This window comes from Malurus melanocephalus, unplaced genomic scaffold (genome assembly GCF_030028575.1).
Source record: "Malurus melanocephalus ecotype Western Australia unplaced genomic scaffold, MMel_1.1 scaffold_88, whole genome shotgun sequence".
NCBI lineage: Eukaryota > Metazoa > Chordata > Aves > Passeriformes > Maluridae > Malurus > Malurus melanocephalus.
The window spans coordinates 644,653-663,831 of record NW_026623320.1 but is presented as its reverse complement, the minus strand read 5'-3'; the positions used below and the strand labels follow the sequence as shown (position 1 = coordinate 663,831).

Genomic DNA, 19,179 nt, shown 5'->3' with positions numbered 1-19,179 from the left:
YAAGACATTTAATTTACCTTTTGCAAGGCAAACAAAAGAATCCTCCAAAGTGTCACTGATACCATACTCACTTTGCATAGTACCTTTACTCTCTAAGCAATCTTGATTTTATGAGTACCCTCATTTTTCAAGTTGCCACTTAATATAAGCAAAGTTAACATGACCAGCTCTCCAGAAGTGCCACTGGAGGGTTTTTTTTTGAGAAATGCAGAGGGAATTTTAGRAATTATTCCAGTTGATCTTCTAGTGGAGAATGCCTTCACAAACATGGTMTTTTTGGCCACATAAAATGTTATAGAATCAAACTGTGACCTCATTGTAATCTACAGACATTCTTCTCACCCACTAAAGTGGCACCAGGAACTCAACCATCATAGTTAGTGCTTCTGCTGAGCTCCCCATTCACAGCACTTATAAACTTGTATGGCCTGGAACCAGATGAGTGTGACTGGAACTACTTGGCAGAGCTAAATATATACCTCTGTTTCTGAATCTTATCCCTTAATGAAGACATTTACAAATCTCAGAATTACTGCTACATTAATAACACTGTGTTAATGTATCATCAATAGGTATGTAGAGAAAGCAGGCTGAAATACTRTTATTCAAACACTTTAATACTGCCTTGAAATTGCAGTCACAAGGACTTATTCCCTACACCAAAGGTGCAGTCATCAAAAACTCAGAAGATGGATTATAGACCTCTGTCATGTGGCACAGTGCAGCCCTGTATTTCAGAGAAGGGGATAAAATCTCCCCAGGCCATCAGTTCAAAGTGGCCAACCTCAGTGATGGATACAAGGGCCTCTCTGAGGCGAGCTGATGCTGCCCAGAGGCACTGCCATTCCACCTGCTCTCTGCTGGAGTGCTCAGGCACACATCCTCTCTTTGGGAACTGTCCCCTCCCAGTCACAGAGACCCAGATCCAAAGGTGCTCATGGGCTCATTTTCTCTGTGCACAAATAAAACATCTCCTTATTTATAGCYATCAGCTGACCTATTTTAGGAGGAGATTAACCTGAGCCTAAAAATATCTACTTCTCTCCCCTAAGATGGTGACAGCAATCAGCTCAGCTGTATATATTTACCCTACAAAAATATAAATTTAGGAGGGAGGAATCCCAGCTTTGCTGACATGATTATCTCTAGGATGTTTTCAGCAAAATGGTTGGCTGCTAGRACAGGCTGGCCGTGAGCAGACTTTCGGTGGCAATGATGGGGAAGGGGGGAAAAAACAGAAGGTTTATCACGTTTTCCTTCTTGTCAGTCCTCTTCTCATTTCTTCACGGGGCACAGCACAAAACAACTGTTTCCTTTGAAGAAGCTTGCTGGGCTGGGACTGCAGCAGCACTGGATCACAGCTTGGACTAGCTTGGCTCTCTGTGTAGGAGAGGAGGCTAATGTGGGATCCAGCAATTTAGGCGGAGGACTTCCTAGCCCACTGGAGAGTGAGGTGTCATAAAGAAGCTGCCAGACTAGAAACTGAAATCCAAGTTTGAGCAGTGTGTTGCAGCTTTTTTCCTTTCCCAACAACCCTAGGCAAGTAATTTTGTCATTAATGTACTGCAGTAGCACTGGGAGGCTCTAATTGAACCTAGGGACCCATAACGACAGAGGCAATAAAAGCAAGTAATGAACCACTCTATCTTTGCTCAGAAGAGACTGTAATTGCTCTTTGCTTCCTTTATCCCCACCTGCAAAATGCAGCAGAGACCTACCAACCTCACACAGGGATCATGAGAATGATTCCAGAAATGTTTATGAAATGCTTACAAGCCATGGAAACAGCCACCTTAGAAAATAAGAGACATTAAAAACCTGACTTGTAAAGCAGTGGAGCAGCATCTCCCCATTAGTTCAATTTACAAATAATATCCCATTTGCCAGTGGCACAGACCCATGATCCATGGCTGGCAACCCTAAGCCTGGCATGGCATTTTGGGGCATTTTGAGACTGGCAATGTCTTTGCAGGTTTGCACCCAAAGGCCGTTTGAAAGCTTAAGTGAATAAAACGCAGTCTCTGCATGTTGTTTTCTGTTGCTGACAACTCAAAATGGTTCCCTGTAATCAGGCAGTTGTACAGCCTTTAAATTTGGGCTGTAATCTCCAGAGCGGGAAATGTGTGCTGGTGTTTGTACCTTCAGCAAAGCACCCTGGATCTCCACGTGGCTCTACCACCATCCTGTCTAGACTGYTTTCATGTGAGATATAAACCCCACTGCTGAGTATCTCCACACCAGCTCCCACCCCTGCCTGAATTTTTGTTTCCTTGAGCTCAAAACCACCACCAGTCAAGCTTTTCTACCCCAAAAGCCTGACTATGTGAGCCACCTCATGATGAGGAGGCTGCTCCTGGGGCAGGCAGAGCACAGGCTTTCAGTGCCRGCTGCTCGAGGGGCTCTCAGCTGCTACAAAAGCTGCTGCTGGCACCCCCAGGAAGCACTCCTTACCCATCCAACAAAAAGTCCTTCATTAAGGATGGTCCTGCCTGCATGGAGCCTGCTCTGGGCTGGTAGGGAGCCAGCCCTCGGCTGCTGCATGTCAGCAGAGTCTGCAGCCCAGGCTCAGTGCTGGCTGCAAGACAGATGGGGAAGATAACAGCTTTTGTTCCTTCTGCCCTCCCCTTTTCACTCTGTTATGMACCTCAGAGGGACTTCTAAGCAGTGGCTGGCTTCTAAGCAGAGGGTGACAAGTAGGTGGTGACTGACCCAGAGCTGGGCCCTGRTGTGCAGGAAGGCCATCACACAGCCAGGGGCCTGGGCTGCTGTTTTAATATATTTTAAAAATTATCTCAGTTCAGACATACAGTAACCACGTATATATGACAAAGTCTTTGAAAAGTTAAATACTGACAGCGACTACAAGTCCTTGAAAGAAATACTAGCAACTTCTCCAGTTTTTCTAGAAGTCCTAGATGTGTATCACTATACAATGGGTGAAGAAAAACTAACTCATCTGATCATTTTTAGGGAGCCTTGTTCCCTTTTGTCAAACTAAAAGGTGTACTTCTATGACAAAGTGATAAGTTATGGTCATACTCATTTGCAAGTTCTGATGCAGACTGGGATCCTGTAACAGCTGCTGCAGAAACCCACCACATGGTCCCGGCCCAGAACCCTGTGTTTTAATTTCTAAGTAGATTCCTGTTAAGAAATGTTCTTAGATCATTAGAATACTTGAATATTACARCATTTTCTCTTACACACCATTCTTGATGAATTTCCTGCCCTTTGGRTGTTCTGGGCTGCATTGCTCCACCCTGACTGTGGGACTCAGTGCAAGGAGGAAGGTTCTGGCAGCACTAACTGCCCCAAATGCTGGACTAAGGAAGCTACAGGGCTRTCCATACATACCTGAATGACTACAGGCTATGATGCAACACCTGTGAGAAGGCTTGAGTGCCTGACAATATAACCCATGCACTCAGTGCACAAGAAACAGCACAGCTCATACAAGATGCTTGCAGAAATGGTCAAGATGTCTCTATGTTGAACAGCCCTACTGTTTCATTGATACCRTTTGAAAAATGGAACTTCAGCAGAAATAACTCAAATAGTCACTAGGAGAGATCTAAAATMTCACCACCTATATAATGTAACATCAAACTAATCTACAGCAGTGACTGTTTCTTCTGAAAAGAGTATGGTTTTGTATTTCTCAGCTAGCAATGCAGAGAAAAATGATTAGGGTAAAGYACACTTCCCTACATCTGAGGTAGCACTGCAGAAAAATAAGAACTTCTAAAATATGATTCATCTCATCCTTAGGCAGCTATCAAAAATAATTCTAATGAACCTCACTGCAGAAGTACTTGTTTCCTTTCAGTGGTCATAGAGGGACTCCACAGAACTAACTGGGCCATATTTTTCTATCTGAAATTGTCACAGATCTATCCTGTCCATTCCCTAGAGCTTTGCTGTCAATACAAGATTTTTGATGTGGGCCAAATCCTGTTCTCATTCTGCACTAAAAGATTTAATTTTTAAAGAACACAGTCCCATGACAAGTCATCTATCCATGATTCCAAGGAAAAGAGAAGTAAATAACAGAAACAGCATTAGGTGGTCTCCACCTCCTCCATTCATTCTAAGGGCTGTACAGAAAATTATTTCAGGCTGCATGCCTGTGCTTTAATAGCTAGCTATACATAGGTAAAACTACACAGTTGTCCAGATGGCCTTTTTGATGCTGCCACAAGCACCTCTTTCATTGTGTCTGGAGATCTAGCTTCTAAACAGTTAAAAATTAGAGGGAAAATATGCAGACTAAATAGATGGTTTGCAGATGGTGGTAGTGTAGAGAAGAGAGATAATAAGTATACATCAAATGTCTTAGAAATATTTAGTTTTAGTATTCACCTAACTTCATCTTATTTTAGTCATTCAACACCCATTGCAATGGSGTGTCTAAGGAAGCAGTGATAAACCTTACAAAAATGTAACAGAAGGTACTACCTTAGTGAGCAGAACACCACCAAACCTATCCATTCTGTATTGGCTGAGTTATGCCTTAAATTGCAAAATCACCACTTAGTCTTGAACTTGGCTGCTCAGCATTTCACAGAGGACCTCCCCAGCTCTCTCCACGTGTCCTTTTGTAAGGAAGGTACTAACACAGCCCAGCAGAGTCAACACCTGTGCTGCTCCCAGGAACAGACTCAAGGAGCCTGTCCAGCTATAGGGACCAGTAACAGAAAAGCTCTGCCTCTACATATGAGACTGCAGTTCCAGCTATCCTGAGAGCAACCTTGGAAAAGCTTCCTAAGAGCCATTTCCACTTTTCAAAGTCTCTTAAAATTAACATTTGTCTTTATTTATTACTAATTTAATTATACTCTTATACAACACTTTTACACACAGGTTTTGAGTGGCTGAATACATTCTTTATCACATTTTAAGAATTAAGAATTAAAGTCTATTTAGAAGGATACTCTTTTGAAGTTCTCCCTCCAGATTTGCAGTTTTCCTGCAGCAGCTGCAGGTGCTTRTGGGAAAAAGAACAAAATCAAGAAAAACCCTGTAGGTGCCTTCACYTCAGTCCCTTCCCTGCATTATAAGGAAATATCAGAGAAATTTTCCAAAAATACTTTTTTTTTGAGAAATTTTTCAGTGGCTACGAGTGAATAGCTAGTTTGTGAACAGTGAGTGCCTAAATGTTCAGAGTTGCAATAAAATCCTGTGATACTGGTGAAGTTACAGTCTCTTCATTACTCTGACTTCACCATGCTTATTAGAGGAAAATAATTTCAGTATATCTCCTGCTACAGTAATAGTCTGTGCACTTTCCTTTATCAGAAGTCATGCTGTGACTTCTTAGTTTGAGGTGTTAAAAAGGAAGATGTACATAAACTATGTTAGCTACTATCTCCAGACACAACAACTTGTTTCCTTACCAACAGCAGGTAAGCTCCCTTGTTGATCAACAGTGATCAACCTTCGCCATCCTCATGGCCAACTTAATATTCATCAGGAATAAACACAAGACCTGTTTTTCCTCTGCTCATGAGCTTGGGGATCTCATTATTTTCAGAATATTCATTAAACTTTCTCCTTACTCTAAAAATAGGGTGGGGTGGTTTTTTTTTTTGCTGCTGACTGACTAGTCAGCTGCTTCATGTATTTATCCATTCCACAATACAAGATCTGATAACTCCTTGTACTCAGGCACTGTGTCTTCAAGAGACAGTTGTCATAAATAGACTCCACCTCACAGTATTTGACATTGTCAAAGTGCCASTTAACAGCAATTAACTAATTCATCTTCAGGGCAACCCCGTGAGCTAGGTAACGCCGATATAATTAACACATGAGTAAAATGAGATTTAGGAGTTAAGTCAGTTGCCTGGGCAGAGGCCTTCATGGTCCAGTGGATTAGACATCTGCCTCTCCAACCAAAGAAGTTGAGTCTAATCCTTTTTCTGACATTGATTTGCTGCGTGACCTTACGGAAAGTCAATTAACTTCTCTGTTTCAGCTGCCCTAGAGATAATGATGCTTACCCACCTGGTGACACMTGGGCGTTTGGAAAATGTACTAAATTATACTCTTAAAGTATTCTTASGGACTTACAGTGGAAGAAGTGAAACATTAAAGCTAGGAAGCTTTAATGTCCTTGCTATTTTATCTAATTCCTCTTCCCCATACCAGAAATAGCCTGTGAGTAAGATCAAATTTCTTAGGTTAAGATGCTCCTAGTGAAACTGCTTCTGGCATCAGGCATTTTCATCACATCCTGTTTGACCAGCAGTTATTTAGAGTACAGGTCAGCACTAGAATTGCAATGGAAAGGCGTTTTAAATTTGGCCATGGAAGACAACAGCACCCTTCCCATGCTGTCATGAGGTAACAAATAGACTGTCACAGCCATCCCCATCGAACACCCTGGATTCAAAGGGAGCAGAGCCTGCTGCAGGGACCCCMAAGCCTGTGCTCAGGCACCATCCCCAACTCCCTGTGAACGAGACTTCTGCAGGGTAATTTCTACAGGTGTCCTGACCCCTAGCAGGGATGCAATCCTGTTGGAACGGGATTTTTTTTGCAGCTGAGTGAATAGTGGTACCAGTATACATGTACCTCCTGGAGAAGAGCCACCTGATCTTGCCATCTTGGAGCAGTGGGGAGCTATACTTAAGAGAAGGGAACTGAACCTGATCTGTTAAGTTCATTAGAAGTTGTCCCTGAACTTCTGTCCTTTTCACAATGTGTCATAAACTGTTAAAAAATACTGCTTCGGTAGTGGGCATTTGAGCTACTTGGCAGGTGGCATGCACAGGTAACTTTATATCACATTTTGTGTATTTAACCTAGCTTTTAATTATTTCTAGAAAATATTCTGTTGCTACATGTAATGTTGCCTAGGCCTGTAAAATCTCCCACAATTCTAATGTTGCAAGAAACCATTCATGTGGGATGTAAGAATTCAACATTTACCTTTATTTCTGAGAGCAAGATTAATTTTCCTTCTCTTTAATAATGAAGGAAACATCAGGTACTTTTTTGCCTTATGCTTGCTGAATTATAGCAGACACAGTGTACGCTCATGCAGCCAGAAAATTAATAACCTGCCCCTGCCTTTGCTGCAACACTGATCACTTCTCAGCATCCTTTCTGCTGCTGATCCGCCGAGTGCCAGCTCYTTCATTTCACTGCCCTGCTCTCTTCATCCTCAGACTGGTTAGCACCAGTTTCTTCTCCCCCCTCCCAGCTCCACTGATAATGTGTTTAACATTTACTTTGATGCTGTTCCTTGAGGCTTTTCAAGAACCTTTTTAGAAAGAAACCATTAAAAAGAAACCCTTTAGGGAAAGAACGTGAGGAAAGCTAAAGCAGAAATGGTATGTGCTTATGTATCATATGCCCCTGTAGGCTTTGTCTTGCTGCAAATCTGGAGATGACTCAATGCAAACCCATACTGCTGTAAACAGGGAATAAATACTGTCCTCTTCTAAAATATGCCAGGACTAGTTCAATAAACCCTGAGTTACTGGCTGCTGCTTGTATAAACATATGTATTAAATTCCAATGAATTACTACTGAGCTGTCAGATCAGTAAAACAGATATTCCCAAGGCTGGAAGACTGTCTATAGCATGTCCCTGTATATTTATTTACTGCAGAGGCCACTGGTGTGGCTAGCACAGACCAAATGGTTCCAAGTCTACAGACTGTGAAAGAACTTAAAGGTGACTTGAAATACTTTCTACATGTATTCTAGGATCCTGAGCATGGCAAGGAGCATAAACTAAAACTGTATTCACCCCTTACAGGCTTAAAATGTAACTCCTTTGTGCTGGTTTTGACACAGATTATAATTACCTGTGTGCTAAGAGGAGATTAATATGCAACACATTTGGCACAAGCAGAATGTATAATTACATTCAGACAGATTACTGGGCACTCCTTCTAAGCATTTGTAGCTTATCTTGTAATGTATCTCATGCGCTCACGTTTCATTGTGGGTTTTTTTCTTTTTTTGTCTTACCATGTGGAGAGTTAGAACCTGTACCTTACTGCACCTGATCTACTGATCCACGGGAACATCCATTTAACTTTAAGGTTGAGCTTCAGATATCTGCCACTGTGTTTAAATATGTATCTTTTAGTATTATCTTCCATATTTTGCAAGATTTCATAAAACTAAGCAACATCCCAGTTCTGTAGTCTACACTAGAGACCAACAGACATAACTTCATCCATTGAAACAGCAAAGGATATGAAATACCAGGAAGGATAATTTATTTTTCTTATTAATTCTTTCCAGTGGCTTTTTGAAACCCTGTATATAAACAATTACAGTTTCCTGAAGATGTTTTTCCATTTTTAAGTTTGGAATTAAATGGGCGATTTGCATACACGTTTTTTTTAAGTTGAGTGTAAGGCTGTACGGACCTTCAGATTTACAGGCTTTGCTGTAAATTAATGGTGCTGAATGAGCACACTTGAACTTGCAGTGACCTTGTAAAATACTGGTGGCTACTCAGAAGAAACAGAGTCTATCTGAATTGGAAGAGGGAAGGGAAATCAGTTGATCTTAAGTTTGGTAATATGGTAATAGTTACTGTAAACAGTGATTTTACTTCTTAGTATGATCACTGGAAGACAATGTATAGTCAGTATTAAATCAGGGCAGATACAGACGATAAAAGCAAAGCTTAATCTTGCTAGGATTAGTGACTCTAAATTGATACGGCTGAAAAACATTGCAAAATGCTGAAGTTAGGTGGCTCCAGGGGCTAGCAAAATGCCTYGCCTGGTAATTATCAAACATCTTCAGAGACAATGATTGCACCTGGAAACTCTGATTTGATTACCAAAATTAAAAAAAAAGAAAAGTCTATTGTAGTAGCCTCATTTGTACTTTAATTAAGAGCTTTGTTCTTAAATATAACCATCTGATTCCCTGGGGTTATTTTTAAAGTAAGCTTCTGGCAAGGCAGCAGTGTGGTGGATTAGAGGCTTGGAATTGAGGAAAAATCATCGTTCGGCATACAGTTTAAAATAATGTCTGCATATATACAAATACATGTGTATGAAACATCCTGTAACAGGATACAGGACTGGATTTATTAAAGCCAAATGGAAAGATATTTCCTCTTTTAATATTCTAGATCTCTTTTAATATATGTGATGCAGATACTGCACTGCAGTCTGATTCATGTAAATACCATAATAATTGCACATCAATCTGATCAGCCCAGTGAAAGCTCTGTTTTACTACCAATGTAAAACCAAGTTATCAATTTGGCTGTCTGCATCTAGAACTCTATCTAACAGTGGCTGTTACACTTTATGTGGATAKGTGACATATCACCCACCAACTCACCATTCATCATGGAGTGTGCAGGCATGAGTTGAAAAGCAGCAGGCCCAGATAGAGCATAGTCATGGAAAAGGAGCAGCAAGGTAGCAGCAAGAGGGGCAGAATGGGGATGCTAAAGAACCATGTTAARAGGGGAGGGCTGGGGGAGAGGGTGAAAGATGTGTACGAGGGTATTTTTCTAGTTCTTATTCCAGAAACTTACAGCTTCCAAATTTTAATGGGCAAGCATGTGCATCCATGGGGAAATCTTCAAGCTGCATGGGGCATTCAGCAGAGATGGTCAATCTGTGGGGGAGTAAAAAGAAAACACGTTATTTTTTTTCCCTGTGCCTTCCCTTTGGCCCACTCACTGCAATACATGAATGCTGACCCAAGTACACTTTTCCTGAAGGCTCCTCGCTCCTGCTGTTAAACCACAACTCCTTGTTAATTGAATGTGAGATAAACCAGGAAKACCACTCTGAGTGTGTGCCCCAGGCCTTACCTAGTAACCCTGAGACACATGAAATGATTTTATTTATGTAAGCTGTCCAAATAAGATCATTCTTTCTTATTAGTAGTACGTAAAGAAACTCCTGTGATGAAGCTTCTGCCATATACCTTACACTTATCTGCTCTCTGTACATACAACTGGACTGCAAATTTGACTCTGGGGTATAGCACTGCTACAGACATAAAGAATCACTGACTTTATWTGTAGATATAACTATTTAAATCCATAATATAAATATTTATAAAATAAAGTATATAACTAATTATAGCTATATATAAAGTTAGATATAATCAAGGATATATATGCATCAGTTTATATAGCACTATAGTTAGCTTCTGTGGAAATCACATGCTATTGGGGTAGTCCCTTTCAGTTCAACACATTGTGAATTATCTGGGCATCCTGTCAGGAAAAACAACAGGGTCATCTTCCYCAGCACACTGCCTATGGAAGAAAATCTATCCTGGACTCCCCAGCCACTATGTGGAAATACTTCATCTAGCCTGGACATAGGGGTAGGGAGGGAAAAACCCTTAGGCAAATATAGATATGTCCCGTGGATGTTCTGCATGATTGACAGATCAAGCTGAACACTAAGGAAAGCATGAGGTAAATTTCTGAGCAGTGCAGCATCAGTTATATTGATATCAAATGCATCAAATACCTCAAATATCTCAAGAGAGCCAAAACTTGCTTCTAGCACAAGGAGAATCTGTTTTSTTTATGCCATTTTGATATTTGCATAATACAGATAATTTGCTCAGTATAGTGGGGATGAAAATCTCATTTTACATTATGAATATCCTTATGGCTTTCTCATTTTATGCTGTTATTCCACCTCAGAGGCAACAAACCAGAGACATCCAAACCTTTATAGACATCCAAACCTATATACTGCCTGGTGCTGGGGTGGCACAGGGCTCTGCTGGAGGGCAGCCTGGTTCCTAACCAAACTGTTGCCTGGGGAATGAAAATCTGCCCAGAAATCCACAAGACCCTACTACCAGAATGCAAAAGTACACTTTCCTATCACAAAAGCAACACGGAGCCATACATGCCAGCTATATATAGTCATCACTTCCTATCAATGCCCCAGAGTGCCATAAGAACKTCTATCCAAAGGGATTGTAAGGGGCAATAATCTGTCTGTGTACAGATGGCACAGTGTTCAGCCAGTCCAGTTCAATAAAACACAGCGATGMCTTGCCAGGGCACTACAGCTACACAGATAATAAACTGGGGGAAACAGCTCCACTCTGCTAACACACAGAAATTCTGGAGCTGTACCAATGGCTGGAAATGGCAAAATAAGCACAGAAAAAATGTGACAGTACCACTGACTAGAGATCATTTTCTGAGAATGAGCTGGGAAACTGGAAGGGAAAAAGGAAAACAGCACACAGTAGTAGAAAATGTAAAGATAATATGCCATAAAAAGCAAAAGAAAAAGAAATCCAGTTCAGAACAGAGATAATGCACCATTTGGTGAGAACAGACARAAGGCTACAATACAGAAAATAAACTGCGAGAGCTGATAAACCTGCACTTAAGCTAAACTGTTCGTGAGCTTTATTTTTGTAAAAACATTTTACGATCACTCAGATATGGTGTGGTCTGCAGTGGAGACTGCCCTTGGACACCAAAGCCAGCAAAGCCAAAGTTACCAAGAGTGGTGTGTGGGTGAATTTAACAAGCTGGTTCTAGTAGCATCCTGCCTAGAACTTCCATTTTTTCACAAAAATCACTCTAATGGGAACTTGAAAGTAAGGCTGTCATCCCTTCAATGCATCATTATATTTTTCATGCTAAGCACTAAAAATTTAATTTTCTTAACAAATTCAGAAACCTTGCTTCAAGAGCCTGTAAGAAAGCTGGTGGGTTTTGCTGCAGTCCATCTCCTGTCTCTTTGTCTACCAACAGTTTAAGCATGTCATTTCAAAGCTGCAGCTTGACAACATTTTAATGTATACACTTGTTATCTGCAAACATCGAAGGAGGGGATACCTATATCCATCTTACAAAGACAGCAGGTGTAGAATTAGGAAGTGAAGGAATATTCAGTGCAGAATTATGCATAAGACCTGTTTCATCTCGCTGTCCTATGAATTGTATCCAGCTGCCTGCATCTCTGGAAATAACCCTTGTGTGTAATGAGGAAGGTTGTAGACATTCATCAACTATAAATGGGAAAGAGAAGTGAAGATGAGTTGCACAGAGACTGTGACCTCGTGGAATTTAATTAAGTCCTTCCAGAAACTATTYTTGCCTGTCTTAAATAAAAGGGCAGCAGATAAGGCTGGAAGGCATCTGGCTGCCACTACCTGACTCAGAAGCCGCAAAGACTCTTGTGGTGCCAGGGCTACTCCTCTGAATTCCTCGTCCCCTCTGAATTCCTCGTCCAGCAAAAGGCAGAATATCCCTTAAAAGGGTGATACCTGCAGCAGTCTTCTGGGTCTAGCCTGGGAGTAGGGAGAACCAAGTTCAGGAGCTGTTAATGTGCTTGGGGWCAGCCTTTCCTTCCATTAACACAAATTCTTTGGATTAAAAAGTTCCTTTTGCTCTCTGTCAATGATATCTGTATACTTCTTTCCTTTTCTCATGCCTCTTTCTTAGGACCACTCCTAGTCTGGCCATCTTGAACAAATTAACTAGCTCTACCTATTCCTTATATGCTATTAAGAACTATTGAGTTGAGCCTCTTAGGTGATTTTGAAGTGCTCAGTGAACACTCTCCCAGAAACCTCTTACAAAAGTGTGCATTACCTGAGGCTTTTGAAGTGTCTTGTAATGGCAATGTGACAAAAACCTTGACGGAAAACTTGTAAGAAAACCTGGGTTTTCAAAACCTGACTCTGGGTTTTGATACACAGCACAAATGTCACCACCCTGAATTTCTGTAGGTGCCCTGTGTCCAACAGGAACTGGTTTTCATAACTGTGTGAGGACCTGCAAAACAGTCACTCAACTGACTCCTGTTCAAAGAGACTGGATTTTTTACTGCATACAGAAATAAAAGCAGCACAGCAGACATCAACACTCTGGGGGCTGGCAGCATGGGTCATTGCATACAGATTTGCTCTGAGATGCAGAGTACAAACTATATATTCAGATCATAGCCCCAGGAGTCACAAAGGAATTGATATATGGGTGTACTCCTTYAAATATCACCTGCAGTGACATTTGCACACTTTGGCCTTTAACACTGTGATAAAGCTTGGGTCCCTTTGTATACCCCAGTTTACACAGCTCATTATTACACAGTCCTTGGTCACAGCCAGCAAGGCTTCATGCCTTTGTTCTTATCAAACCTGATATTCTCTAATCACAAGGTATCTTGTTATCAAGGGAAGATAGCTGATGTAATCTATTTGGATTTCCATAAAGCTTTTGCTACTGTCTCTTGCAGAATCCTCCCGGACAAAATGTCCAGCACACAGCTGGATAAACACATCGTGACGAGGGTGAGCAACTGGCTCACAGGTCAGGAATAAAGGGTTATAGTAAATTAAATTGGGTGACATCAGAACTGGTGACTGTCACTAGTGGGGCTCAGCAGGGCTCTATCTTAGGTCCTGTGCTCTAACACATCTTCATAAATGACTTGGATGCAGGACTGGAAGGGATACTAAGCAGGTTCACAAATGACACAAAACTGGGAGCAGCTGTTGCCTCCCTGGAAGGCAGGAAGGCCCTGCAGAGAAACCTTGACAAATTAGAGGGCCTGGGCAATCAMCCACAGAATGAAGTTCAACAAGAGAAAGTGCTGGATTCTGCACCTGGAATGGGGCAACCTGGATGTACAGACAGACTGGGGAAGGAGATGCTGGAAAGCAGCAACACAGAAAGGGACATGGGAGTCTTGGTCGATGGCAAATTGAACAGGAGTCAGCAGTGCCCTGGCAGCCAGGAGCACCAACCCTGTCCTTGGGGAGCATCAGGCACAGCATCACCAGCCGGGCAAGGGAGGGGATTGTCCCACTCTGCTCTGCTCTGGGGTGGCCTCACCTTGAATATTGTATGCAGTTTTGAGTGCCAAAATATAAGATATTGAACTATTAGAGAGCAACCAAAGGAAGGCTGTGGAGATGGTGAAAGGGCCTTGAGGGAAWGCCATATAAGGAACAGCTGAGAGAGACTTCACTTATGTTACAACTTCCCTGTGAGGGGAAGAGGAGAGGCAGGCACTGATCTCTGTGGTGACCAGTGACAGGAYCCAGGGAATGGCGTGAAGTTGTGTCAGGGGAGGTTTAGGTTGGACATTAGAGGAAGGTTTTTCATCCAGAGGGTGGCTGGACACTGGAACAGGCTGCCCASGGARGTGGTCACAGCRCCAAGCCTGACAAAGCTMAAGAAGTGTTTGGAGAATGCTCTCAGGCACAGGGTGTGATTCTTGAGGATAGTCCCATGCAGGGAATTGGAGTTGATGATTTTTGTGGGTCTTTTCGCACAGCATTTTCTGTGATTACAACAAAATTGCTCCTGGTTTGTATTTACCTAGAAGAAAAAAAAGAAGGCCTGGGCATGCATACATGAAACAGTCTTTGCCTAATCCTTAAAATATGGTGACTCCAGAATGATCTCACTATGCCCAGTGCAGCACAGTTATCTGAGCTAGAGAGAGTCCCCAAACCAGGATTTTTCTGTCACAGCACACACATTGCTCAGAAGTCAGTTCTTTCCAACAGAAGCATTTAAAAGCTTCCCTCCTCCACCATCATTCTGTCTTGATAAAAGCCCTGTGGGATTAGTTTCACTCAAACAGAGTCTATGACAAGATTATAAGCGGCTGTTAGAGGTCCCTTGCAATGGGAGGATGAAACTCTGATTTTATTGAAGATAATGGTAAAATTCTTCCTGACATCAATGAGGCCATTATTCACCCAAAAAATGTAACAAACCCTGATCACAGTTGCCAATTTATTAAAGAAAAAAAWTTGTTTTCATAATGCACCAAATACTAACACTGCTATCCAAGTGTTAACCAACAAAATGCTATTGTGTATCTTAGCTATCTGAAAAAAAATKTAGGTCTACAATTTTATCTATCACCTTTAATTGTACATGAAAGCTTTATCAAAGCTTCATTATGTGTAGCCTTTACTTTAAGAACATAAAGTGATTACTGACGTTCTGTTTCAAGACACATAAGCGAATATCCATCTAAGAAAAGCACAATTCAAGCAGCAAGACTTGTTCACTTCAGGAAAGTCACCTTCAACCATTTCCACTGGGGAATTAAGCATGACAATGCTTTCAAGAGATTGTTCCTTTTAGCAAGAAGGAAAAGAAGGAGGTGTTAAGGATGTGGTAAGGAAATTCAGTTAGTAGGGAGGCAGACTTTTGCAGTAAGTGTGCTTCAAGGTGAGGTGAGAAACCCTCAGCAGAAGTCCCCGAGACAGAAGGCACCCTGCCCTGCAAGACCCCACAGGACCCCCCAGCTGTTCCTGTGATCTCCTCAATGCAAGGAACATCTGCATCTACTTGTGGGGAAAGAGTGGGGGGACTGAGCTTTTCTCTTACCCTGAAAGCACAGAAAACACATTCTGACGTGTTATCTACAGCCAGGCAGGAGGTGAGGGCAGTCACCTGCCCAGGGAGCCCACAGACAGCTGCAAAACTTGCTTTTTCTTATCAGCCACTAACTTTAATATGAAAACAAATTAAAACAGAGAGCTCGAGACGGAGAGGGGAGCAGAAACGCAGTCACCAGTGGCTTTTGGGAGAAGATAAATGTTGAATATTAAGAATTACTGATGAAGGGGACACAGAGAAACTTTAGCTGATGCTGAGGCACCATGGCCAGAGAGATACAAAGCTTTTCTGCTTATTTGCCCTAAYCCCCAAACCAGCTCCATCTTCTCAGCTCTTTATTTCTATGCACTACCCTTACCCCTGTTTAAAAGGAGCATTTGAATGCTGTGCTTTGACCCCACCTATGCTGGCAACGAGTACCTGCTGTGGGGCTCAGGTGAGCCCAACTGCCCTTCCTTAATAAAAGGCAAAATATTTGCTTGAAACTCGTCTTAAACCTACCTCGACCTATCTCCCCATCATGCCAAAAAATACTTAAATGGATCCAGCCTTTAGGCAGACTATATCCCGCTCCAGTGGGCTTGATGGCGGCCTGAGAAGGGAGATTTCAGGGTTGGGTCAGACCCTTTTTAGGAGCCTACTCCAGGAGAAGCTTCCCTGGGTACCTCAGCAGAAGGATTTGAGCCCTCRTGGTATCTGCACTATGCACACTGACACATGGGGACAGGAGAATAACACACTTGATGGTTTGGGTTGTTTTTTTCAAACTGTGAACACATGGTTAGCTTTGTGAAATTACTCATTTGACCTTGACTGATGACACAACTGTTCAGCTGTTCTGCTGTGACACCTTGGGAACACTTCAATAACAGAACTTTTATTTCTTTCAAAGAGTTTTAAAGCAAGACTTGTTTCAAACCCCAGCACAGTAAGTGTGTAGATCAGGTAACTGATGTCTTCCTGTGTTCCTTAAGTAAATGTAGTGCCAATATAAGCAGACACTTATAYATAAATATATATGTATATAAATATATGCATATATATAGAAATATATATGTGTATATATATATATGAAGACCTGTCTTGGTTCTGAAGCACTTGCCATACAATCCTATAGTGATAGTGGCTTACAGAACACCACAGTGGACAGATGCTCACTCGTGGTATGAATGGCTGTAAGAGCCACCCCAAAACCTGCCCCTGGTTGTCAGCAGCCTGGCTCAGGGAGGGAGAAGTGATTCTTCTCAGTAACTCAAACAAGTCTTTGCRCATGAATTTCCATCACTGTGTTGAAAAGAGGCCAAAATACATATTCAGGACTTCAATCTGCATGTCCACATGGGATGTTTGAGGCAGTTCATCACTGCTTCCTACTTGTAAGCACTCAGTTCCTTGGAATACACTGTATAAAGTGAAGAGAGAACAGAAAGTAAAGCTAAGGCTAGAGTGATGTGGTCTGCAGAAATTTCTATCTTAGCCCATTTTTCCTTCATAACCACTCTGCCAAGAATATGACCATGTCCCAACTTTCCTAYGGTGCTGAGATGCTGTTATCTTTAAATGACACCAAAATGCCCTTTAGAATGCTACAGGGAAGAGACTATAGAAGACTAAGAGCTCCAGTTATTGATGCATTTGGGAGCTGTGAATACATAATTCAGATGCATGGTGTACTTGACAGCAARACTCATTTTAAGCAAACAAAATCCTTAGCATAGCTCCTGCAGAAGTGCGAAAACAGACTTCAATTGCCTAGATTAACTGTGCTGAAGACTAAGTTATCCTGAGATGATCTGAGGTGGACAGAATTGATCTCAAAAGCTGTGCCACTATAGGAATGACCTCCCTGCATGTGGAGTACCTTGACACACCCAGAGCATACTCCCTCTTAGTCAGGGGAGATGTTCGCTCTCTAGAAACAGGAAAAACAGAAAAAGGCAAAGAAATAACCAGCAGGATATATAAATTATGTGAGACTAACTGGTGCAGTAAAAAACAASCTTTTTGACAGACAATTCCTTCTTTAGGTTCTCTTCCTACAGACTTTATTTTCCTAAAGAAATTTTATCAAGAAGATCAGTATGGCTATGCAGCTCTGAATGCTCTAGCACAGTATCACACCCATTTACCTGATAGTTTCACTTAAAAACCTCTCCAAGCTTTCTCTTCCTAATGATCCCTTACCCATGATGAATTCTCTTTTGGCATCCTGTGAGGAAGGCTTCCAAACTTCTCCTCTGCAGTAGCTTCCTTTTATAGTGAATTCTTGAACTATAATCAAAAACTCTGAACTAGAGCTAGCAATGCTGAGAAGCTGATGCAATTGTTGATGCAGGTGAAATGGGAAACATCTTAACCAGCCCACGCTTCCTTACGCCATGCCACACATTCCCTGAGTGTGCACGTGCTGCAGGTTTTGACTATGATCTCCTTTTCTGCATGGCTTTTTGCAGTAAATTCAGCTGTTCTTGCAGTGCTGGGTAAGACTGAACTATGAGCTGTTTTTTGCCTCTCAAGAGAGGCCAGTCCCAGTTACAGGCAGAACCAGCCAGCAACAGCAATACCTGGTGCCAGTGACTGCACATCTGATCTTTGCTTCCAGGGGAAGAAAGCCCAAGTACAGGAGAAAGACAAGAGCACAGAAAGCAGCCTCCATGAGAAAGGCTAAGCCCTGTGATGGACACAGTGCAGTYATCTCCCAATTTTGATATCACCTGCTAGGCGATTTGACCAGTGCAGATTTTCCGACTGACCAAAAGCACTTTTGTCTTTCCAATTCTGCCTGTCAGTATGGGAAGTGTTCTCCTGTGGATGAAGGGCACCTTGCTGCACAGACATCCTATTGCATTCTCCCAGTTCACACACCCSTTATATTTCTATGGACAGGCAAAAATTACATGAGGTATTTTCTGCTGAGAAAAATTAGCTGGATTTAGACAGTAAGGGTGGGAGAAGGAGGGGGAGGAGAAGGAGCAGACACCAGATGGGCAGTACCAGCCCATTTGGGCTCTCTTACATCTAGACTGGGATGTGCAGACATGGCAGGCTAGGTAGGAAGGATTATGAACTGGCAACCCAAAATGCACAGCTGAAATCTTTGGCTATTATCCACTGTTCAGAMCTGGAGCTCAAAAATATCACAGCTTCCTTTCACCACCCAAACACCTGCATTTAACCCCAGCCTCCTCTTACTAATCCACCTCCAAGGCCACTCCCCATCACAATCTCCTGCCTTTTGTGTAGCATTAATGCTCATCACACCTCTGCAAAAGAGGGAAGCAGCAAGCCATTGGGATAAGAGGGTCTGTCCCAGGGAAATGTACACATTCCTGTGTGTATGTACGTGGAGTAGGTTGTTTAGCCATCCAAGCAGGACATTATGATCTGGGGTTATTTGTCTTGCCTCGGAAATGTTACAGGCTCCTGATCAATACAGCCATGAAGGGCCAGGCAAAGGGTCAGACTGAGGGTGTTCAGCACTCCAGGGAAAGAGTCCTATGATTCCTCAGCTGTTTAACACCATAAATAGTCATAAACAGGCCTCAATTTAGCATCTGTTTGCAATTTATACCACCACCCGTGCTAGCATCTGCCACAGGATAATCACCTGTATGTTACAGTTCAACCTCAGAGAAGGAAGGGCTGAATCTCCTGGTGACATTTGTTTCCCAAGCTCCTCCTCAGGTGCACTGTATTCCTTCCTACACCCACCTTGACAAAAGCAGAGGACTGAACCCAGTTTATGTTTATGCTCAGATGGGGCTACGCTTGCACAGCCTTGGGTTTTATGTTACATGGAAAGTCCTCCATAAAACAGCTACAGGACCAGCTGCTGG

General features: G+C 42.2%; 1 protein-coding gene across 1 annotated transcript in view; it reads right to left on the bottom strand.

The window, feature by feature from the left end:
* The window catches only part of GABRA5 (gamma-aminobutyric acid type A receptor subunit alpha5), a 54,831-nt gene that overhangs the window by 18,594 nt on the left and 17,058 nt on the right, over positions 1-19,179 (bottom strand). The window contains exon 5 of the mRNA XM_057368089.1: positions 9,521-9,603. Within this exon, the coding sequence (XP_057224072.1) occupies positions 9,521-9,603 (83 nt within the window). The remainder of the gene's footprint in view (positions 1-9,520; positions 9,604-19,179) is intronic.